Source organism: Grammomys surdaster, unplaced genomic scaffold, assembly GCF_004785775.1.
Source record: "Grammomys surdaster isolate TR1022 unplaced genomic scaffold, NIH_TR_1.0 142, whole genome shotgun sequence".
NCBI classification, from domain to species: domain Eukaryota; kingdom Metazoa; phylum Chordata; class Mammalia; order Rodentia; family Muridae; genus Grammomys; species Grammomys surdaster.
In genome coordinates, this window is record NW_021604600.1 from 1455572 (window position 1) to 1473529 (window position 17958).

Below are 17958 nucleotides of genomic sequence, written 5' to 3' on the forward strand. Positions count from 1 at the left end.
GATGGTTCATGAAAGCTATAAACTGACGCAGGAAAGAAATTGTAGCCACCACGGACAGCTTCTCATGCTGTCAGTAGGCTGGGGCCAGAAAGATGTGGCCACCATAGACAGCTCCTGAAGAGGTTCCTCTTGCTGAGGCCGGGGAAACAGTTCTTACAGCTCCTGTGAAGGCTGCAGGCTGACATGTCGTGCTGCCACACTTTTGACATGAGCTGCCATTTTGGACAGCTCCTGTAGGGCATTTTGCTGTGGAAGTAGGCTGGGGTGGGAAAGAGGGGCCTGCTGCCACTTTGGCAGCTTTTGTGGTGCAGTGGATTTTGTGGTGTGCTGCTCAGGGACTATAACCTTCATATATGTATGTACTTTAGAAAGCTTCCACTGAATAAGGTTTTTATACTACCCCTCAAATGCCCCTTACTTTTGGCTGTCTTTCCTCATATTCCCTCCTTTATCTCCCTCTTCATTCCTATTTCCTCTTCACTTGATCTTCCATTCCAATCCCCCAGCCCCATATATAATTGTCTATTTTATTTCCCTTTCTTAGTGAGATCTATCTGTATTCCTTACTCCATTACTCTATGTCTAGCCTGTTTGGTATCTATGGATTTTAGTCTGTGTATTAATAACTTTTTAGCTAATAATATCCACATATATGCAAATATATACCAATTTCGCGTTTCTGGGTGTAAGTTTCTTCACTTAGGATAGTGTTTTCTAGTTCCATCCATTTACCTGCGAATTTCTTTCTTTCTTCTTTTCTTTCTTCCTTCCTTCCATCTTTCCTTCCTTTCTTCCTTTCTCTTTTTCTTTCTTTTTGTTGCTGTTGCTAAGAGTAATATTCCACTTTTGTAAAAATAGCAGATTTCCTTTATCCACCCATGTGTTGAGGGACATCTGTGTTGTTTCTGATTTCTGGTTATTCAGAAAAGCAATGAATGTGGTTGAGCAAGTGCCCTAGTGGTAGGAAGAAGATCCTTTGGGTATATACCTAAGAGTGGAACCGCTGGATCTTGAGGTAGATCTGTTACCACCTGATTTCCACCATGTTTATACCTCCACATGTTTATACTCCCGCCAGCAGTGGATGAGTATTCCCCTTACTCTGTATCCTCACTAGCATGAGTTGTCACTTGTTTTATTGATCTTAGCCATTTTGACAGGTTTAAGATGTAATCTCAAAATAGTTTTATTTTGCATTTCCCTAAAGGTTAGGTATGCGAAACATAATTTTCAGTGTTTCTTGACCATTTGAGGTTCCTCCTCTTTTGAGAATTCTGTTTAGATCTATACTTTATTTGTTTTCTTGATACCTAGTTTTTTAGTTTTTCATATATTTTGGATGTTAGTTCTCTATTGGATGTGCAGCTGATCAAAAAATTTTCCCCATTCAGTATGCTGCTGCCTTCCCTGAGTGACAGTGATGTTAGGAAGTAGTACCCTGCAGTTTTTTGGTGTTTGTTTTGTTTTGCTTTGCTTTCTTCACTAACACTGATTTTATGTCCTATTAATATTTTGATGAGAATTATTTTTCTTTATTTTTAATTTTTTTTCATACAATACATCTTGACCACAGTTTCCCCTCCTTCCTCTCCTTCTAGTTTCCCTGTGCCTCCCCTTTTCCTAAGATCCACTCTCTCTCCATTTCTCTTCAGAAAAGACCAGGTTTCGCATAACAAAATCCCATGCTTAGGAGATTAACAACATCCAGTATTTAGTAATTATCTACATGTTCGGTTATTGTGTCTAGTTTCATAGATAAGACTGGAAACGTAGTAACTTTTTGAGAACATAATATAAGTATACTCAACTTTGTTAACTGTTTTAGCATAAAAAGTAAATTGTAATTTCTTATTTGAAGCTCGTTTGGCTGCTTCTGCTGGAAACCTCCTATTTTTTGCCAGTTTCTTTCCCTATAACTTCATCTCTGAATACTATGGAATGTTGGACCTTACTACCAAGATAGCTGCCTGTCTGAGTGCAAATGTTGCTTTGGCACTGGGGATTAATATTTTAATCAAGTTGGAAATACAAGGTGAGTATTGGTATTGCTGATTCAATTCTTAGAAAACTGGGTAAATAAGAGATGAGAAGGTAAGAAAATGTTATATTTCTCACAAATTTGCTTATTGTATGTTGTTATGTAAAATATGAAAAATATAAAGCTTCCACACCTAGCTGGTAAGCTATTGGCAGTTAATGGGTGGGGATGTGGGGAGAGGAGTTAGCTTCTTGAGCACTGTACCCATGGTTAATTTTCCATGTGGCCCTACACACATGTATGTACAGATAACACTAGTTGGATTCAAGAGTTTTTTTTTTTTTAAGTTAAGAGAGGGATGGGGAGGAAGTCGAATAAGTTGGGGATGGGGAACAAGGAGTGGATATATCCTAAGTGCTGTATTTGTGTATGAAATTAACAAAGAATGAGTAAAAAAAAATTTTAAAGAAAAGGAAAAGCTCAAATTGTTCCATATTTTTTATGAACTTACAGTGTCAAATAAAATCATTTTAGAACTTCTATTATTTTTATTCTTTAAAAAATTAAAATCATGACACTTTCCCCGTGCAAAGCTATACTTTTATTCTTTTGTAACATTGTTTAGTATTTGCCCATAATCAACCATTTCTTGTCCAGGTTTAGGTGGCTCATGGTTTGTAGGTGTGCTCACATGAGCATATTAATCTGAAAAATAAATGCCTACTTGTAAAAGTGCTGACAACTTACCCTGAGCAAGGAGACAATATCTACATCCCATCTACTTAGCAGGTTGAGATGAAACTTGAATCCAAGAGTTTAAGACTATCCTGGACAACATAGTATGATTCTGAATTATTTTTAAAATGTCTAAGCTATAGAAGTTCTGTCTCATAAAATACTGACATAGCTTAAATTTTATTTATATTACAATACCGTATCAAATAGGTGATTCTCCTTATAATATACTGATCTTTTTTAAGAGTCTTTTAATACTGGGGCCAGGCAGTGGTGGTGCATGCCTTTAATCCCAGCACTTGGGAGGCAGAGGCAGGCGGATTTCTGAGTTAGAGGCCAGCCTGGTCTAGAGTGAGTTCCAGGACAGCCAGGGCTATACAGAGAAACCATGTCTCAAAAAACAAACAAACAAACAAACAAACAAACAAAAAGAGTCTTTTAATACCAATATCACAAGAATTTTATGACTTGATACTAGTTTTCAGGTTTGGAGGGGTTGTTTGGTTTCGTTTGGTTGGTTGGTTGTGTTTGTTTGGTTTTGTTTTCTGACATAGGGTATCACTATTATTTCTGGATGTCCTAAAACTTACTGTGTAAGCCAGGCTGATCTTAGACCCACAGAGATCCACATGCCTCTGCCACTGTCGTGTAGGGAGTGTAAGGAGTCACACACCAACCACACACCAATTTTTTTTATTGATTATTTTATTTATTTACATTTCAAATGTTATCCTCCTTCCCAGTTTCCCCTCTGAAAACCCTCTATCACATCTCCCTCCCCCTGCTTCTGCTCCCCACCCACCCACCCATTCCCACCTCACCGCTGCCCTAGCATTCCCATATGCTAGGGCATCGAGCCTCTGCAGGACCAAGGGGCTCCCCTCCCATTGATGCCAGATAAGGCAGTCCTCTACTACATATGCAGCTGGATCCATAGGTCCCTCCATGTGTACTCTTTGGTTGGTGGTTAGTCCCTGGGAACTCTGGGGGGGGTCTAGTTGGTTGATATTGTTGTTCTTTCTTTAAGGTTTCAAACCCCTTCAGCTCCTTCAGTTCTTCCCCTAACTCCTTCATTGGATCCCCATGCTCAGTCTGATGGTTGGATGAGAGCATCCCCATCTGTATTTGTCAGGCTCTGAGAGAGCCTCTCAGGGGACAGCTATACCAGGCTTCTATCAGCAAGCACTTCTTGGCATCTGCAATAGTATCAGGGTTTGGTGTCTGCAGATGGGATGGATCCCTAGGTGGGGCGGTCTCTGGTTGTCCTTTCCTTCAGTCTCTGATCCACTCGTTGTCCCTGCATTTCCTTTAGACAGAGGCAATTCTGGGTTAAACATTTTGTAGTGGGTAAGTGGCCCTATCCCTCAACTGGAGGCCATGTCTAACCTCTGCATATGGTCTCATCAGATTCTCTCTCTCTTTTGTTGGGTATTTGAGCTAATGTCATCCCCATTGGGTCCTAGGAACCTCTTCATTGCCTGGCATCTGGGACTTTCTAGTGACTACCCCCAGTTCCCCATTCCCCACTGCTACATACATCCAGTCAATTTCCTGACCCTCTGTACTTCTCACAGTCTCCTCCCACATCTGATCCTGTCCCCCCTTTTCCCTTCCTCTCCCCTGTCCCTCATCCTCCTCTCTACCTCCCAGGTCACTCTCTCTCTCTACCTCCCATGATTATTTTGTTCACCCTTCTAAGCAGGACTGAAGCATCCACACTTTGATCTTCCTTCTTCTTGAGCTTCACATATGGTCTGTGAGTTGTATCATGAGTGTTATGAGCTTTTTGCCTAATATCCACTCATCAGTGAGTACATACTATGTGTGTTCTTTTGTGACTAGGTTACTTCATTCAGGATGATATTTTCCAGTTCCATCCATTTGCCTAAGAATTTCATGAAGTCATTGGTTTTAATACTCCATTGTGTAGTACTCCATACATTTTCTGTATCCATTCTTCTGTTGAGGGACATCTGAGTTCCTTCCAACTTCTGGCTATTATAAATAAGGCTGCTATGAACATAGTAGTGCATGTAATTCTTAATATGTTAATATTGTCCTATTTTGCTGTTCTATTTTTGTGATTTCAAGTTTTTATTTTTAGAACAAACACTTTCTGATTTCAGATTTTTATTTCAGAACAAACACTTTCTGATTTCCAATTTTTCTTATAATTCTCTAGTAATCAAAGCAGTGGCATTGCATGAAGGCAGACAGAAGCCACAGGAGAGACTGGGCTTAGAGATATCCCCACCATGCATAGTGGGATGTTTTCCCACCAAAAGGCAGCGTTCAAAGCTAGATATCCACATGTGAGGAGTAAAAAGTCAGACCTTACATCACACACAAAGATTAACTCAAAATGCATCAAAGGGCAAAGCTAAGAGCAAAAAGCTAAAATTCCCAGGGCAAGCTATAGTCAGCTCCCTTGGGTTTGGTGGGTCAATGCTTTTGTGGCTATGACTACCAAAAATTCAACCAGAGTAAACAACCCAACTATTAATGGGCAAAGGACCTAAAAAGATTTCTTCAACCGATATATAAAGAAGGCCACCAAGCATATAGACCACATGACATCAGTAGTTGGGAACTAGGAAGCAGAAGCACTGGTAGATCTTAACGCCTAGTAGAATGGCCACTAAAAAGCAGTAAGATTCACAGGACACAGGCAGTTCTAATCTCTGTGCACTGCTGGCAGAACATAAAATAGTGTGGCTGCTATGGAAATTACGGCAGTGCCTACTAGTAAAAGCAATTAACTTATGACATACAATCTGCTGCGTGTACACTAAGACTGAAAGCGGGGATCCTAGGGATATTTGTATATACATGTTCACAGCATAGTCAGGAGCTCCAGGGTGGGAACAACTGAGGTACCCACGGCTGGATGAGTAGGTAACAAGATACATACAACATACATACAACATACACTAAAGTACTATTTGTCCTTACAAAGGAAGGAAACTCTGATACCTGATACAAACCTTATGGTATTTCACACACACTTACACTCACACACATACACTCATGTGGGACAGTGGGCTATGAGAAAGCCAGAAAGCTTGGTAGAAATCTTCGAAGCCTCGGAAACCTCGGCCTGAAAAGGGTCACAGGATGGAAGGTTGCTTCAGATTTCCCACGCTGATGGCCCTCTTAGCTTCCGCTTCCCACAAAGAGACCCGTGACCCTTATCACGTAGGATAGCACCTCCATGCAAATAAGGCATCCTCAAACACCAAAGCCAAACCAATAGGGGCCACCTGTTCTTTCCCCGAAACCGTATATATATAATTCCAGAGCTCAAATTAAACGACTACTGCTGTTCGGTGCAAGGTCTCCTGCTGTCGGAGCGTTTTCTCGATCCCTCGCCAGTCGCCAGTCGCACACTTCAAAAGACAACACTCTCCCCTCTCCTCAGCGGGAAGAGCGAGCTGAACTGAAAGGCTGAAACACTTTTCTTCCGTGGGCTCTCATGAGCGACTCCCGGAAGGAGAAAACTAAAAGAGCTGACAACACTTTCTCGCTTTTGGGGGCTGGGACGGAGGTCCCGCTCCGGTTTTCGGGTGACCAGAGGCTGCTGTGGAGCGAGCCCCGCCCGGTCGGCTGCTGAAGGCCCTGGGCCGGCTCGGCTGGCTCCTTCCACGCCCCCGACCCCTGAGTCTGTTCCCCCGCTGGCCCGCTGGCCCGGCTTGGAGCTGACGCCAGCCGCCGCCGACCCCGGTATCCTGCAGCATCAGCCTGTGATCCCTAGGCGCGAGCACTGCACGACACACTCACACACAGAGTCCACGAGTACCAGGCACTTAAGGTACTCAAATTCAGAAACCGGAAAGAGAATGGTGATTACCATGAGGAGAGAGTATGCTAAGGACAGGACAGGGAGGGGTGACCTGGCAGTGGCTGGGAGTTATTAGATGGGCACCCTGGGCATTTTCTGAGGTGGATGCAGTGGTGCAGGCATACTGCACTGCACTGCACTGCACTGCACTGCACTACACTGTGAATGTGCTCCACATGATATATATGGAGCTATATGCTTAACCATGCTAAGGTCTATTATTTTTATTTAATAACTAATTTTAAAGATGGTCATGAATAAAGCTGTGTAAAATTATTTTGAAAGCACAGGCCTACAGGTAAGAGGGAAAACTTAAAAATTCTTCAGTGAAGATAAAAGCTTCTGTAAGTTTGGGTTAGGAATGGTTTCTTAGGGTACACTGAAAGGAAAAACACATTGTTGTTTTCCAATATGAAAACTGCTCTAGTCAAAAGCAGCGGCGTGTGCCTTCTGGAAAGTGCAATGGTGAAAATGCTTGCTCCATGTTCAAGGCTTTGGGAATTTCTGGCCAGCCTGGGCTAAGACACATAAAGGCAATGTATAAAAATAAAAACTGTGCTTCAGAGAGTAACTCAAAAGATTGAGAAGGACAAACCACAAGTTGAAAAAATGCCAATTAATCTTTAACAGATGAGTCACTGTAAAAAAAAAAAATCTTACAGGAAACTAAAAATGGAGTACTGCTCAGCTATTAAACCAATGAGTTCATGAAATTCTTAGGCAAATGGATGAAACTAGAAAATATCATCCTGAGTGAGGTAAGCCAGTCACAAAAGAACACACATGGTATGCACTCACTGATAAGTGGAGTGAAGCTCAAGAAGGAGAAAGACCAAAGTGTGGATCAATGCTTCCATCCTTCTTAGAAGGGGGGACAAATTACTCTTGGGAGGAAATACAGAGTATGGAGCAGAGACTGAAGGAAAAGCCATCCAGAGACTGCCCCACCTGGGGATCCATCCCATATACAGTCACTAAACCCAGACACTGTTGTGGATACCAAGAAGTGCTTGCTGACAGGAGCTTGATATAGCTGTCTCCTGAGAGGCTCTGCCAGAGCCTAATATATACAGAGGCAGATGCTTGAAGACAACCATTGGACTCAGCACAAAGTCTCCAGCGGAGGAGTTAGAGAAAGGACTGAAGGAGCTGAAGGGGTTTGCAACCTCATAGGATGAACAACAGTATCAAATAGCCAGATACCCCAGAGCTCCTAGGGACTAAACCACCAACCAAAGAGTACACATGGAGGGACCCATGGCGCCATCTGCATATGTAACAGATGATGGCCTTGTTGGACATTAATGGGATGAGAGGCCCTTGGACCTGTGAAGGCTCGATGTCCCAGTATAGGGGAATTCCAGGAGGGGGGGTGAAGGGTGGGTGGGATACCATGCTCACAGAAGCAGGGGAAGGGGCAATGTTATAGGGGGGTTTGATGTGGGGGAAACCGAGAAAGGGGATAATATTTGAAATGTAAATAAATAAAATATCCAATAAAAGTACTTTCCAATAAGTAGCCAATCAGATGACTGTGCATGTTATTTATTTGTAGCTACAAATATAAATGTAACATTAACATTAGCAATCCATGTTACCTCATCTAGGTCCTTATTTCCATTGGTTTATTGTGGAAGAGCACAACCATTTAGTTTCCTATTTATTTTCATCAGGCTTATTAATTTTACATTAGTTATTGTCTCTTTTCTCTGTTATAAACTTTATATTTCAGGAATTCTTATTTTGTTTGAAGCAGGAGGACTGGAGCTTACAGAAAATTTCCTGTGGTGTATATTTTGATTCCTATTTTTCTGTGACTTGTAATTTATTGTTTATTACCTTTCAAAATAGATTAAATTTTGATAATCATTTTTGTTTCCACAGGATATTTTTTCATATTATTAACCTTGTTTTAAAAATATCTAGTGTTCATGGCTGTTGTTGAGGGGAAAAAGGCAAAGGTGAAGAACAGACAAGCGTCCTGAAATGTCTTTTTTAAGTTGTGATTCTTGGGGCATGCTCTGCAAACCCTTGTCCTTCCCCTCTTACGGACACAGGAGAGGAAAAGCGTTTCTTTTCCTCCTTTGCTGACTTTCTTTTTGAAGTCCCATCTACGCATCACTCAGCAGAACTCCTTGGTTTCTTCTGTTTGGTAGTCTGTAAACTTCAGCACTGGAGAATGTATTTTCCACATTTGGGCATTCTTGTGCTTGTTTCTCTGGGAGGAAAGAAACTCTGTAGGGGAAAGAACCCAGCTTCTAATAAGTCTGCTCCTTCCTTGTTCTTGGACTGTTCTTTGTTTGTTTCAGTTATTCATTCTATTTAAATCATTCCCAATTGTTTTTAAAGGTTTTGAAGGAAAAAAGGAGAAATGTAACCACCTTGTTCTGTAGTAATCTAATTGCTAAGGGCTACAGCTGAGAGGTAACTCACAGTATAGAGTACTAAGTTGCAGAAATTTCACCCATGCCCAATGTCTCCCTTTTATTTCAGAGATTGGTGTTAAATGGCACAACCTTTGGACACCAGCCAATCTTGAGGATAACCTCAACTTTGGCTATATGCTTGGAATGCTTTTGTTTGATGCTTTCTTATACAGCCTGGTTACCTGGTATGTAGAAGCTGTCTTTCCAGGACAGTGTGGTGTGGCTCAACCATGGTACTTTTTCCTTATGGTGAGTTTTTCTTTGTTTCTATTTTTCTTTTACTGAAAATAGATTTTTTTCATACAATATTTTCTGATTATAGATGGTTTCCTCTCCTTCAACTCTTTTTGATCCTCCCACCTCCCATTATGGTGGGTTTTAATGTTGCTGTTATTCCAAATGCTCATAGACTTTGTAAACTTACTTCATAAATGTAATCAAATTTAAAAGCCAAATATAGATCATCCTAATCTATATACCAGAATACTGAGTCACTATGCATTTCTTTGTTTGTTTGTTTTGTTTGTTTGTTTGTTTGTTTGAGACAGGGTTTCCCTGTGTAGCCCTGGCTGTCCTGGAACTCACTCTGTAGACCAGGCTAGCCTCTGACTCAGAAATCCGCCTGGCTCTGCCTCCCAAGTGCTGGGATTAAAGGTGTGCACCACCACTGCCCGGCTCACTATGCATTTCTTGATGTGCCATAAATTCTGTTGTGTATATAGTTGCATAATATGTATGACTAGGACACTGAAACTTCTAAAATTGTAAGTGCTATGACCCCTCTGGAGCCTGACAATATAATTAGTCCCTTAGATTAGAGAGTTGAGAACCAAAGGGAACTCACACCAGATTAAAACGAGGTATTTTAATAGATTCTAGCAAAGATAGAACTAAATAACTCCTGTATCTAAGCTTCAACACTTGGTCCCTTTTGGGGGCTAACCAGTTATTTGTATGAAGTAGAAAAGTGCCTGCTTCTTATCCCTCAGATTTCCTTATAGTGATTGTGTGGTCACAGTGGAGACACCATGGCCAAGTGTGATAAGCCAGGGCTCCAGGCTCAGTCTCTAAAATTCGGTTCAGTCCTTCTACCTTGAAAAACTACTGTGTTTTTTTTTTTAATACTGGAGATTAAAACTGTAGATAATTTGGCTACAGAGTATTAGACCTGAAAATATATTATAGCTTTGTTCTACAGGAAGAGTAAACCAAGCCAAGCTGTTTCCTAGTTCACAGAAATCTTCACTTTTTTAGTAAAATACATATGACATAAAATTAGCAATTTTAAAATGAAGTCACTAATACTTAGAATATTCACAGTGTACAGTCACAGACTTGACCCCACAGCTCACAGGTTTTCATCCTAGAGAACTAAAACTGTGATCTAAAAGGAAATCATACCCTTGTTTGTTTGTCTTTTTTTTTATTTCAAGCACCTCTAATTTGCTTGCTTTTTCTATGAATTTATTCACTCAAAGGGTATAAAAATGCAGTCATAATAATTACCTATTAGTAGATGCTTCTATAAGTAGTTTTTCAGATTTATTCATGAAAGGGACCAAGTGCTGAAGTTTAGATACAGAAATTATTTAGTTCTCTCTCTTTTAGAATCTAATAAAGCACCACACATTGATCTTGTGTGAGTTCCCTTTGGTTCTCAACCCTCTAATCTAAGGGACTACATCTTTGAGCTATAGTCATAGCACTTACGGTTTTAAAAGTCATCTCTATTCATCCTCTTATAGGCTGCATAATATTGCATATCTCACTGGAGGACATATTTATTGTATTATGTTGAGGATGGGACTTTTTAACTATTTTGAGTATATAGCTAGGAATAAAATTGTTAGTTCTAGTGGCACGTCTGGGTTTAAGATTTTGGAAACTAACAGATCATCCCATTTTTGTCAGCCCTCCTAGTAAAGTACAAAGCTCCCATTCCCTCACTCATACATTCCTTTTATGGTAGTTCCCCTCATAGGTTTTATGTGACATTTAATTGAATTTCCTGATAACAAATCATAGGTATGACATTTATGTGCTTATTGGCCTTTAAATGCCTTGTTTATAGAAACATATATGCAAGTCTTATGCCCATTCAGTAATTGTTATTTGCTTTCCTATGTATCTAATGTGCTAAACCCTTCTTTGATATGGTTTGTAAATATTCTCTTCCATTCTGCAAATTGTCCTTTACTCTTCATTGTATTCCCTCTTTTTTATTGATTCTTTGTGAATTTCAGATCATGTTCCCCAATCCCACTCATTCCCATCCCTCCATGTCTGCCCTTTGTCCATGCAATTCCTCCTGAAAAGAAAACAAAAAACAAAGTGCTACAGGGAGAAACTCAACCACTGTGGGACTGGCTTAGGCACACAAGTGCAGTAGACATGAAGCTACAAAGCTGCTTGGGTTCCTGCCTCTCGGTTGCCTTTTTCTGCTTCTGCTGCATGATCTGGAGTCCCACTGCTTATAGCCAGCAGCAGAAACCCGTCATCTCAGTGCTTTCCCTTACCTGAGTCATACTGCCTCTTTATGTTCTTCTGGAAGGCAACCTCTCCCTCGTTTGCACAGGTCATGGCAGTGCCTCCAACCTGCCTCCAGTGTGTCCCCTCTTTCAGGCTGACCTTGCAGGCTTGCTCATGGTTTAAAACACAAAGTTTTCAATCTTTCATCATTGAGTATTGTTAGCTATAAGTTTAGGTAGTTTTTCTTTTTTCATGAAAACACTTTTATGTTTCTAGATTTCTAAGATTTTTATCATGCATGAATTGAAATGAGCCTATGATTAGTGTGATACTACAGTGATTGATTATAGTATTTGGAACCATTCCTGCAATGCATTTCACTTTGGAATGGTATATAATCATTTTAATAATCTAGTGAATTCAGCTTGCTGGCATTAAAGAGTTTTGCATCTATATTATAAGATGTGTAATTTGTCTGATTTGTATGTTAGGGTGATGCCAATCTCACAATGAATTAGGAGGTATTCCCTTATGTTTTTTTCAAGAGTTGAATAAAAACTGTTAATTTTTGTTTAAATGTTTGAGAAAATTCTCTACTGAAACCATCTAGTCTAGTTTTTGTAGGCATGATATTGATCTATGATTCCCTTTATGATAGATCTATTCAGAGTCCAGTCCTTTTTTTAACTTATTTTTTTATTCTGTATGTTTTAATCATGTTTTCCTTGTCCACATTTCCCAGACCCTCCACATCTCCCTACAGAAAACCCAACTTTATGTTCTTTTTCTCTCTTTCATAAAAAGTTGTTATTATTTTTTATTTATTCATTAATAAAAAGAACATAGTATAATGAGCTCTTTATCCTAATCCAAGCACTGAGTAAAAGATTAACAACAAACTCTTATTTGTTTCGCATGATTTAAATTTTTAGAAACAGCAAATTAAGACAAAAGGTATTTATACTTATTTTGGTTAACGATCTCCTATCTTGTTCTGTAGCGCTCATATTGGTTTGGCAAATCAAAAATTAGAAAGACTACAGATGAGACAAAGTGCTTCCCCGTAGTGCATAACTGTTATGAGGCTGAACCTACCAACATGGAGGCAGGAATCCAGATCAAGCATTTGCACAAGGTACTGTTTCAAATATTCCCGCAGGACCCCTAACCAAAAAGCATCGAGATTGTTCATAATTGGCTAATCCAAAAAAAAGGGGGAACCTTTCATGGTTTATTTGCATCATAATTAGTATAGTTGTCCCCTGAGAACCAGAGCTTGGTTGGAGGTGACATATTTTTACAAATGCTGTGTTATTCACTCCATCTTTATGTATTACCTTCGTTCTTCTATAATAGTATAGCAACTAGTGATAATTTTTTAAAATTTATATTAATAAATAAACTTGATGTAATGCTTAATTTAGATGTGATGAGGGGTGTAATATTGCTGGCAGCCCTCTGTTAGTTAACTTCTGCTTTTTTAAAATCTCAAATAGTCTTTATTTCATCTTCATCTAAGAATGTTTTCTTTCTTTTTCTTTTTTTTCTTTTTTTTTTTTTCTGTGTGTGTGTTTTGATTTTTGAAGACAGGGTTTCTCTGTTCCTCCTGGCAGAATATTAATATTTAATATAAGGTTTTAAATTAGCACATAAAAATTTTATATATTTTATGTATACAGTAGAATTTGAATATATGAGTACTGTGTAAAGGGTTTACCATCCTGAATATTTAACATACATTACCATCCATTGGTTTTAATAGTTCATCTTAGTGAGAAAATTTAAAAATCTGCTCTCATCAAATTACAGATAAAAATGCTTTATTATTAACTAACATTACATGTTGTACTTAGGCCCAAAGATTTCTTTTGTAATTAAGAGTTGGAGTCCTTTAACCAATATATCTCTATTTCTGTAAGTACTCAATAACCACTATTCTCCCCTAATGTGGTGGTTTTAGATTTTTTTAATTATACTTTTTTATTGGATATTCTATTTATTTACATTTCAGATATCATCCCCTTTCCCCATCCACTCCCCACAAACTCCCTATCCTATCCCTCCTCCTCCTTTTTCTTTTATACCATTTTAATTACATGCAAGTATTTGTCAGGAGCCATAATGGGACAAACTAATAATTAACAGTTGATCATCCTGAAATGCTTGCCTCAGATTATTATATAATCTGCGACAAGTGTGCCCCATTCAGCAAGGCTGTGGCGGATGTATTTTAGGAAAGATCCTGCTATTAATATGCTTTTCCTATTATTATTAATTATTATTATTATTAAACATATGTAACAATCACTAAGCAATAGCACATCCCTTTGGAGCAGATCTCTGCAGACCCACGAAGATGTACTGTCTTGTAGTAATGCTATATAGACAGATAGATGACTTCTTAAGTCTTAATGATGATCCTATAAGAATTCCTAAAATTATATCAATGATTATTAAGCTCTTTTATAGTGGGACTGCTATTGAGTCCCTTTCTGATAGTCAAAATTGCAATGAAAACTCTGCCAGTCTCCCGAGTGTCATCAGTTATTTTGCCCTTAGATAGTAACCAACTCTCTCCTGCTCAGAGCACATTCCAAGGTGGTTGTAAAACAATTAACCAAAGGTCATTCAAAGGGAACTCATGATTTATTATAGGTGCTAGGACAGAAGAGAAAATATTGCCTGGGTTTACCTATACAAAACTTCACTGATTTCTTAGTTATAGTTTTAAACCTTCAGAGAACCTGTGGAGCTAGACAGGTGGTGTATGTTTAGCCAGATACTTACTCCTAATGGATATGCATACAAACTTTATCTGTTGTAAACTTCTGTTTCAATTTATGATTTGAATTTAGGTGTGAACTTGTGATGAACTTTGTAACATGTGATCAGGTACTCTGAATGATGTATAAGACAAAGGGACATTCGTTAGCAGCTCACTTTCTCTCTCCCACTCTTTATGGCTCTCTCTCTCTCTCTCTCTCTCTCTCTCTCTCTCTCTCTGTCTCTTTCTCTCTCTCTCCCCTCTCTCACCTCTTCTTTCTTCCCTGCTTAGAATCTCTCCACTTAGAATTTTTCCTTTTTTAGAATTTTTTCCCTTTCCCCACTTAGGACCTTTTCACTTTGTCTCTTGGATAGCTTTCATAGGAAACTTTTTACACTTAGTAATAAACTACAATAACTTCTTTAAGTGTCTTTTCTTCCTGCGACCTCAAACCAACAGACCTAAGTTAGAGTCTGGCAGTGCCTGCAGAGAGAGTACTAAGGCATTGCCTAATCCTCTGATGTCCTTGGGATGAGATGCTAAGTGTACCCAGAAACTGCAGTTTCTGGCCTCAGAGGAACAAACAGATAGCAAGTCAGCTACAGTAGCTTAGTAAGTAAACTTTAGTAACGTAGACAAGAAAGATTTTATTAAACAGCAACCCTAAATATCTCGTAAGACCAAAGTCTTACCCTGAATCTCATAAAGCCCAAGGCTTTACCCCGAATCTCATAAGACCAAGTCTTACCCACGCCGACGCTCTTCCAATTCCCATCCCCCTTGGCTGCCTCAAGAAGAACCAACTGGAGGAGAAGAAAGAAGATCACCTTCTCTTCCCACCAAGCTGGAGCTGGCTCCCAGCAAGTATTAAGGTCAGTTCTAGGTTGATGAACTAGCAATACAATAGATGCAAATAGTCAAGGAACAAGCATGACAATAAACACAAATAGTCAAAAGAACAAGCAAGGCAATAAACAAAGTTCCATGATCACTCCCATGATCACTATTTCTAAGGGCTTATCAGGATGACCAAAATATCTGAGCCAACTTCCCTGTCCTAGCCCAAAGTCATTTTCATGTCTGAAGCCTACTTCTTTGTTCTAGCCTAAGATTTGGATTCCTGCCTGAAATTACTTCTTTGTTCTAGCCTAATGTCAGATTCCTGCATGAAGCCCACTTCCTTGTCATTAGCCAATGACATATTCCCAAAGCTATCCACAGCAACCTCTTGTTTTATTTCATAAACCTGTCTTAGGTCATTGTGACCATTGTTATTGGAGAATGACAGATTCCTGCCAAGCAGCCCCCAAAGCTATCCACATCTACCCCTTTTTTTATTTCATAAAACTGTCTTAGGTTTTTATTTCATAAATCTGTCTTAGGTCATTGTGACAAGAATTCCTTCCTTATCTGTCCTTGGCTTGCCAAACTGTTAAATTAATAACTCTGTCTGGGTGTCCATTTTCATTTTCAAGCCATGTACTTTGGCTGCCAACATGTTGATGTTGTTAAAGACAAGCTTTAACACGATGGGCAGGAATAAAAGTATTCCCAGGACAAAAAGGGCTAACATGATCAACCTATATATACCATTCTTGAAGCTTGACCAAAATAGAAACACTGCTCTCAGGACATGGGTAATTTTATCAGCAGTATCTGCCACATCAACTCTCAACAGAGCAGCATTCTTTAAATTCATTAGCTCACTATGCAAAATTAAAACATCCAGAGAGGTATTAGAATTATGCCAAGTAAACTTCAAGTGTCTTTAAACTTTTTCCTAATTATAATGACAATCATTGTAAATTTTAGAAGTCACACAAATCCAGTGGTATTTGGCATGAAACTCAAGATGGCTCCTTACTCTTAAACTCTGAACCTCCTTCCAATGATTTGAATAGGATAAAGAGCATCAATCCGTTGTTCCAGCACCTATCTAAATCCTCTTGTATACTCAACACATTAGTAACATTTTTGCTAAATGACTAACAAAAGTAGCTGTCTTAACTTCTTGTGTCACAGCATTTGCATAAGCAGAGGTGCTAGAAATTAATGTAATTAAAGCTGTTATACCAGCAATAATCAAGCCCGCTACCCTCTTGCTTCTGCTTAAAGCCTAACTCACTTCTTCCAGTACTTGCAAGCTTTTTTCAGAATGCCAAGGTTCTGTAACACTCAGGGCAATAAAACAAAAGTTGGTTGATAGACCTCCATAACAGACATGCCATGTTTCAACACACTAGCACAGTTAGAAAGTGTACAATCAATGGAACTTACATTAAATACCGAAGAAGAAACAAAAGTAATTTTAACTTGGCAATTAAAAGAACCTTAACACATGTACTAATACTTGTTTGAAATCCAGATCCTGTCCCAACTTTATCTCTTGCTAACATAACATATAGAACTGCAGCTAACTTCCAAATATGTTTCTGAAAATGTCCAGAACCAGCCTTCCAAATGAAGACTATAATTTCCAATATTGGATTGATTTCTAGACCAGTCCATGATTGAGTCCAAATAACTAGTCACATTTAAGAAAAATATAAGAGTCATTATAACTTCTCTTTTTGATTCTCTGTTCCACAGGGTCTAAAATCTTAAGGCAAGACCATTTGTCCCATCAGGGGTATAGGCAAGCAAAGGTGGGTCAGGAATATATGTCCAGTACAGTTTCCCAATCACCATTGTCAGGGCACTCAGCAAGCTCATAGGTCAGCATCATTTTTTGTCCCAGCATCAGCATGTCTCACCGGTCACTCTGGTAGCCACCATGCTCCTTCAGTATCCGGTAGAAAAAACACAAACATGCCCTCTTCCCCATATTAAATACTTGCTTGGGATTATGCCATATGCTAGTAAGTAGATCTTTCCCTTTTACCTAGGCATAAGTATGCCTAGTTGTAGAGTGTAGACACTCAGAAGAAAATTCCTTTACATCCAATTTTTTTACAAAATTTAAAATAAAAAGAACATGATTTAAATAAATTTGTGTTTGTTGGACCATGAAGGGATGATTTGGTCTTCGATAGAGCACTGACTTTGAGGTAGCCAGAGACCCAACAGGTATCCATTGCCTGGGTAGGGACAGCACATATATCGCCACGCCCCAGGATTCCAGACTCCTGACTAGTGGTCTAAGACCTCCATTTGATCTGCGCCTTGCAATCACATAAGGCTACAGGTAGAGGGCGTGGCTACAGGCTTTAGCCTCGAGAGATTTCCATATTCATGAGTTACCTAAAGGCCAGAGGGCGTAGTCAATTACTTATTCCTTTTCCCATTCCCTCCTCTTTTTCCCCTCCCTATTTAAGTCAGGCCTGCCCTGACCTAAACACAGGGCGCACATCTATCACACACTATGAATAATAAAGCCTTGGAACACCTTTGGACTCCACATGTCTTTTGGGGCCCTTCTCTGCGTTTCCGCTGCGGGACCCACATGTGTTGTACGGGGATATACCTCCCTCTTTTTTATTTTATGAAGATATTGTTTTAAAGTTCCATGGGCCCCTTCCACAATCCATTGTCCTTGAGGACTATAAGGAATCCCATTAATATGGGTAATATTAAATTGTTGACAAAAAGTCTCAAATGCTTGGCTGCAATTGCCAGTTCCATTATCTGGCTTTTATTATTATTATTATTATTATTATTGGATAATTTATTTATCTACATTTTAGATGTCATCCCCTTTCCTCATTTTCCACCCCAGAAACCTTTTATCCCATTCCTCCTCCTCCTTCTT

The 17958-nt window shown here is 39.3% G+C and overlaps 1 protein-coding gene across 2 annotated transcripts in view; it reads left to right on the forward strand.

The window, feature by feature from the left end:
* The window catches only part of LOC114618480 (ATP-binding cassette sub-family A member 3-like), a 187718-nt gene that overhangs the window by 49410 nt on the left and 120350 nt on the right, over window positions 1-17958 (forward strand). For both annotated transcript variants that reach the window (XM_028764249.1, XM_028764248.1), the window contains 3 exons: window positions 1859-2032; window positions 9045-9226; window positions 12447-12581. In XM_028764249.1, the coding sequence (XP_028620082.1) occupies window positions 1859-2032; window positions 9045-9226; window positions 12447-12581 (491 nt within the window). The remainder of the gene's footprint in view (window positions 1-1858; window positions 2033-9044; window positions 9227-12446; window positions 12582-17958) is intronic.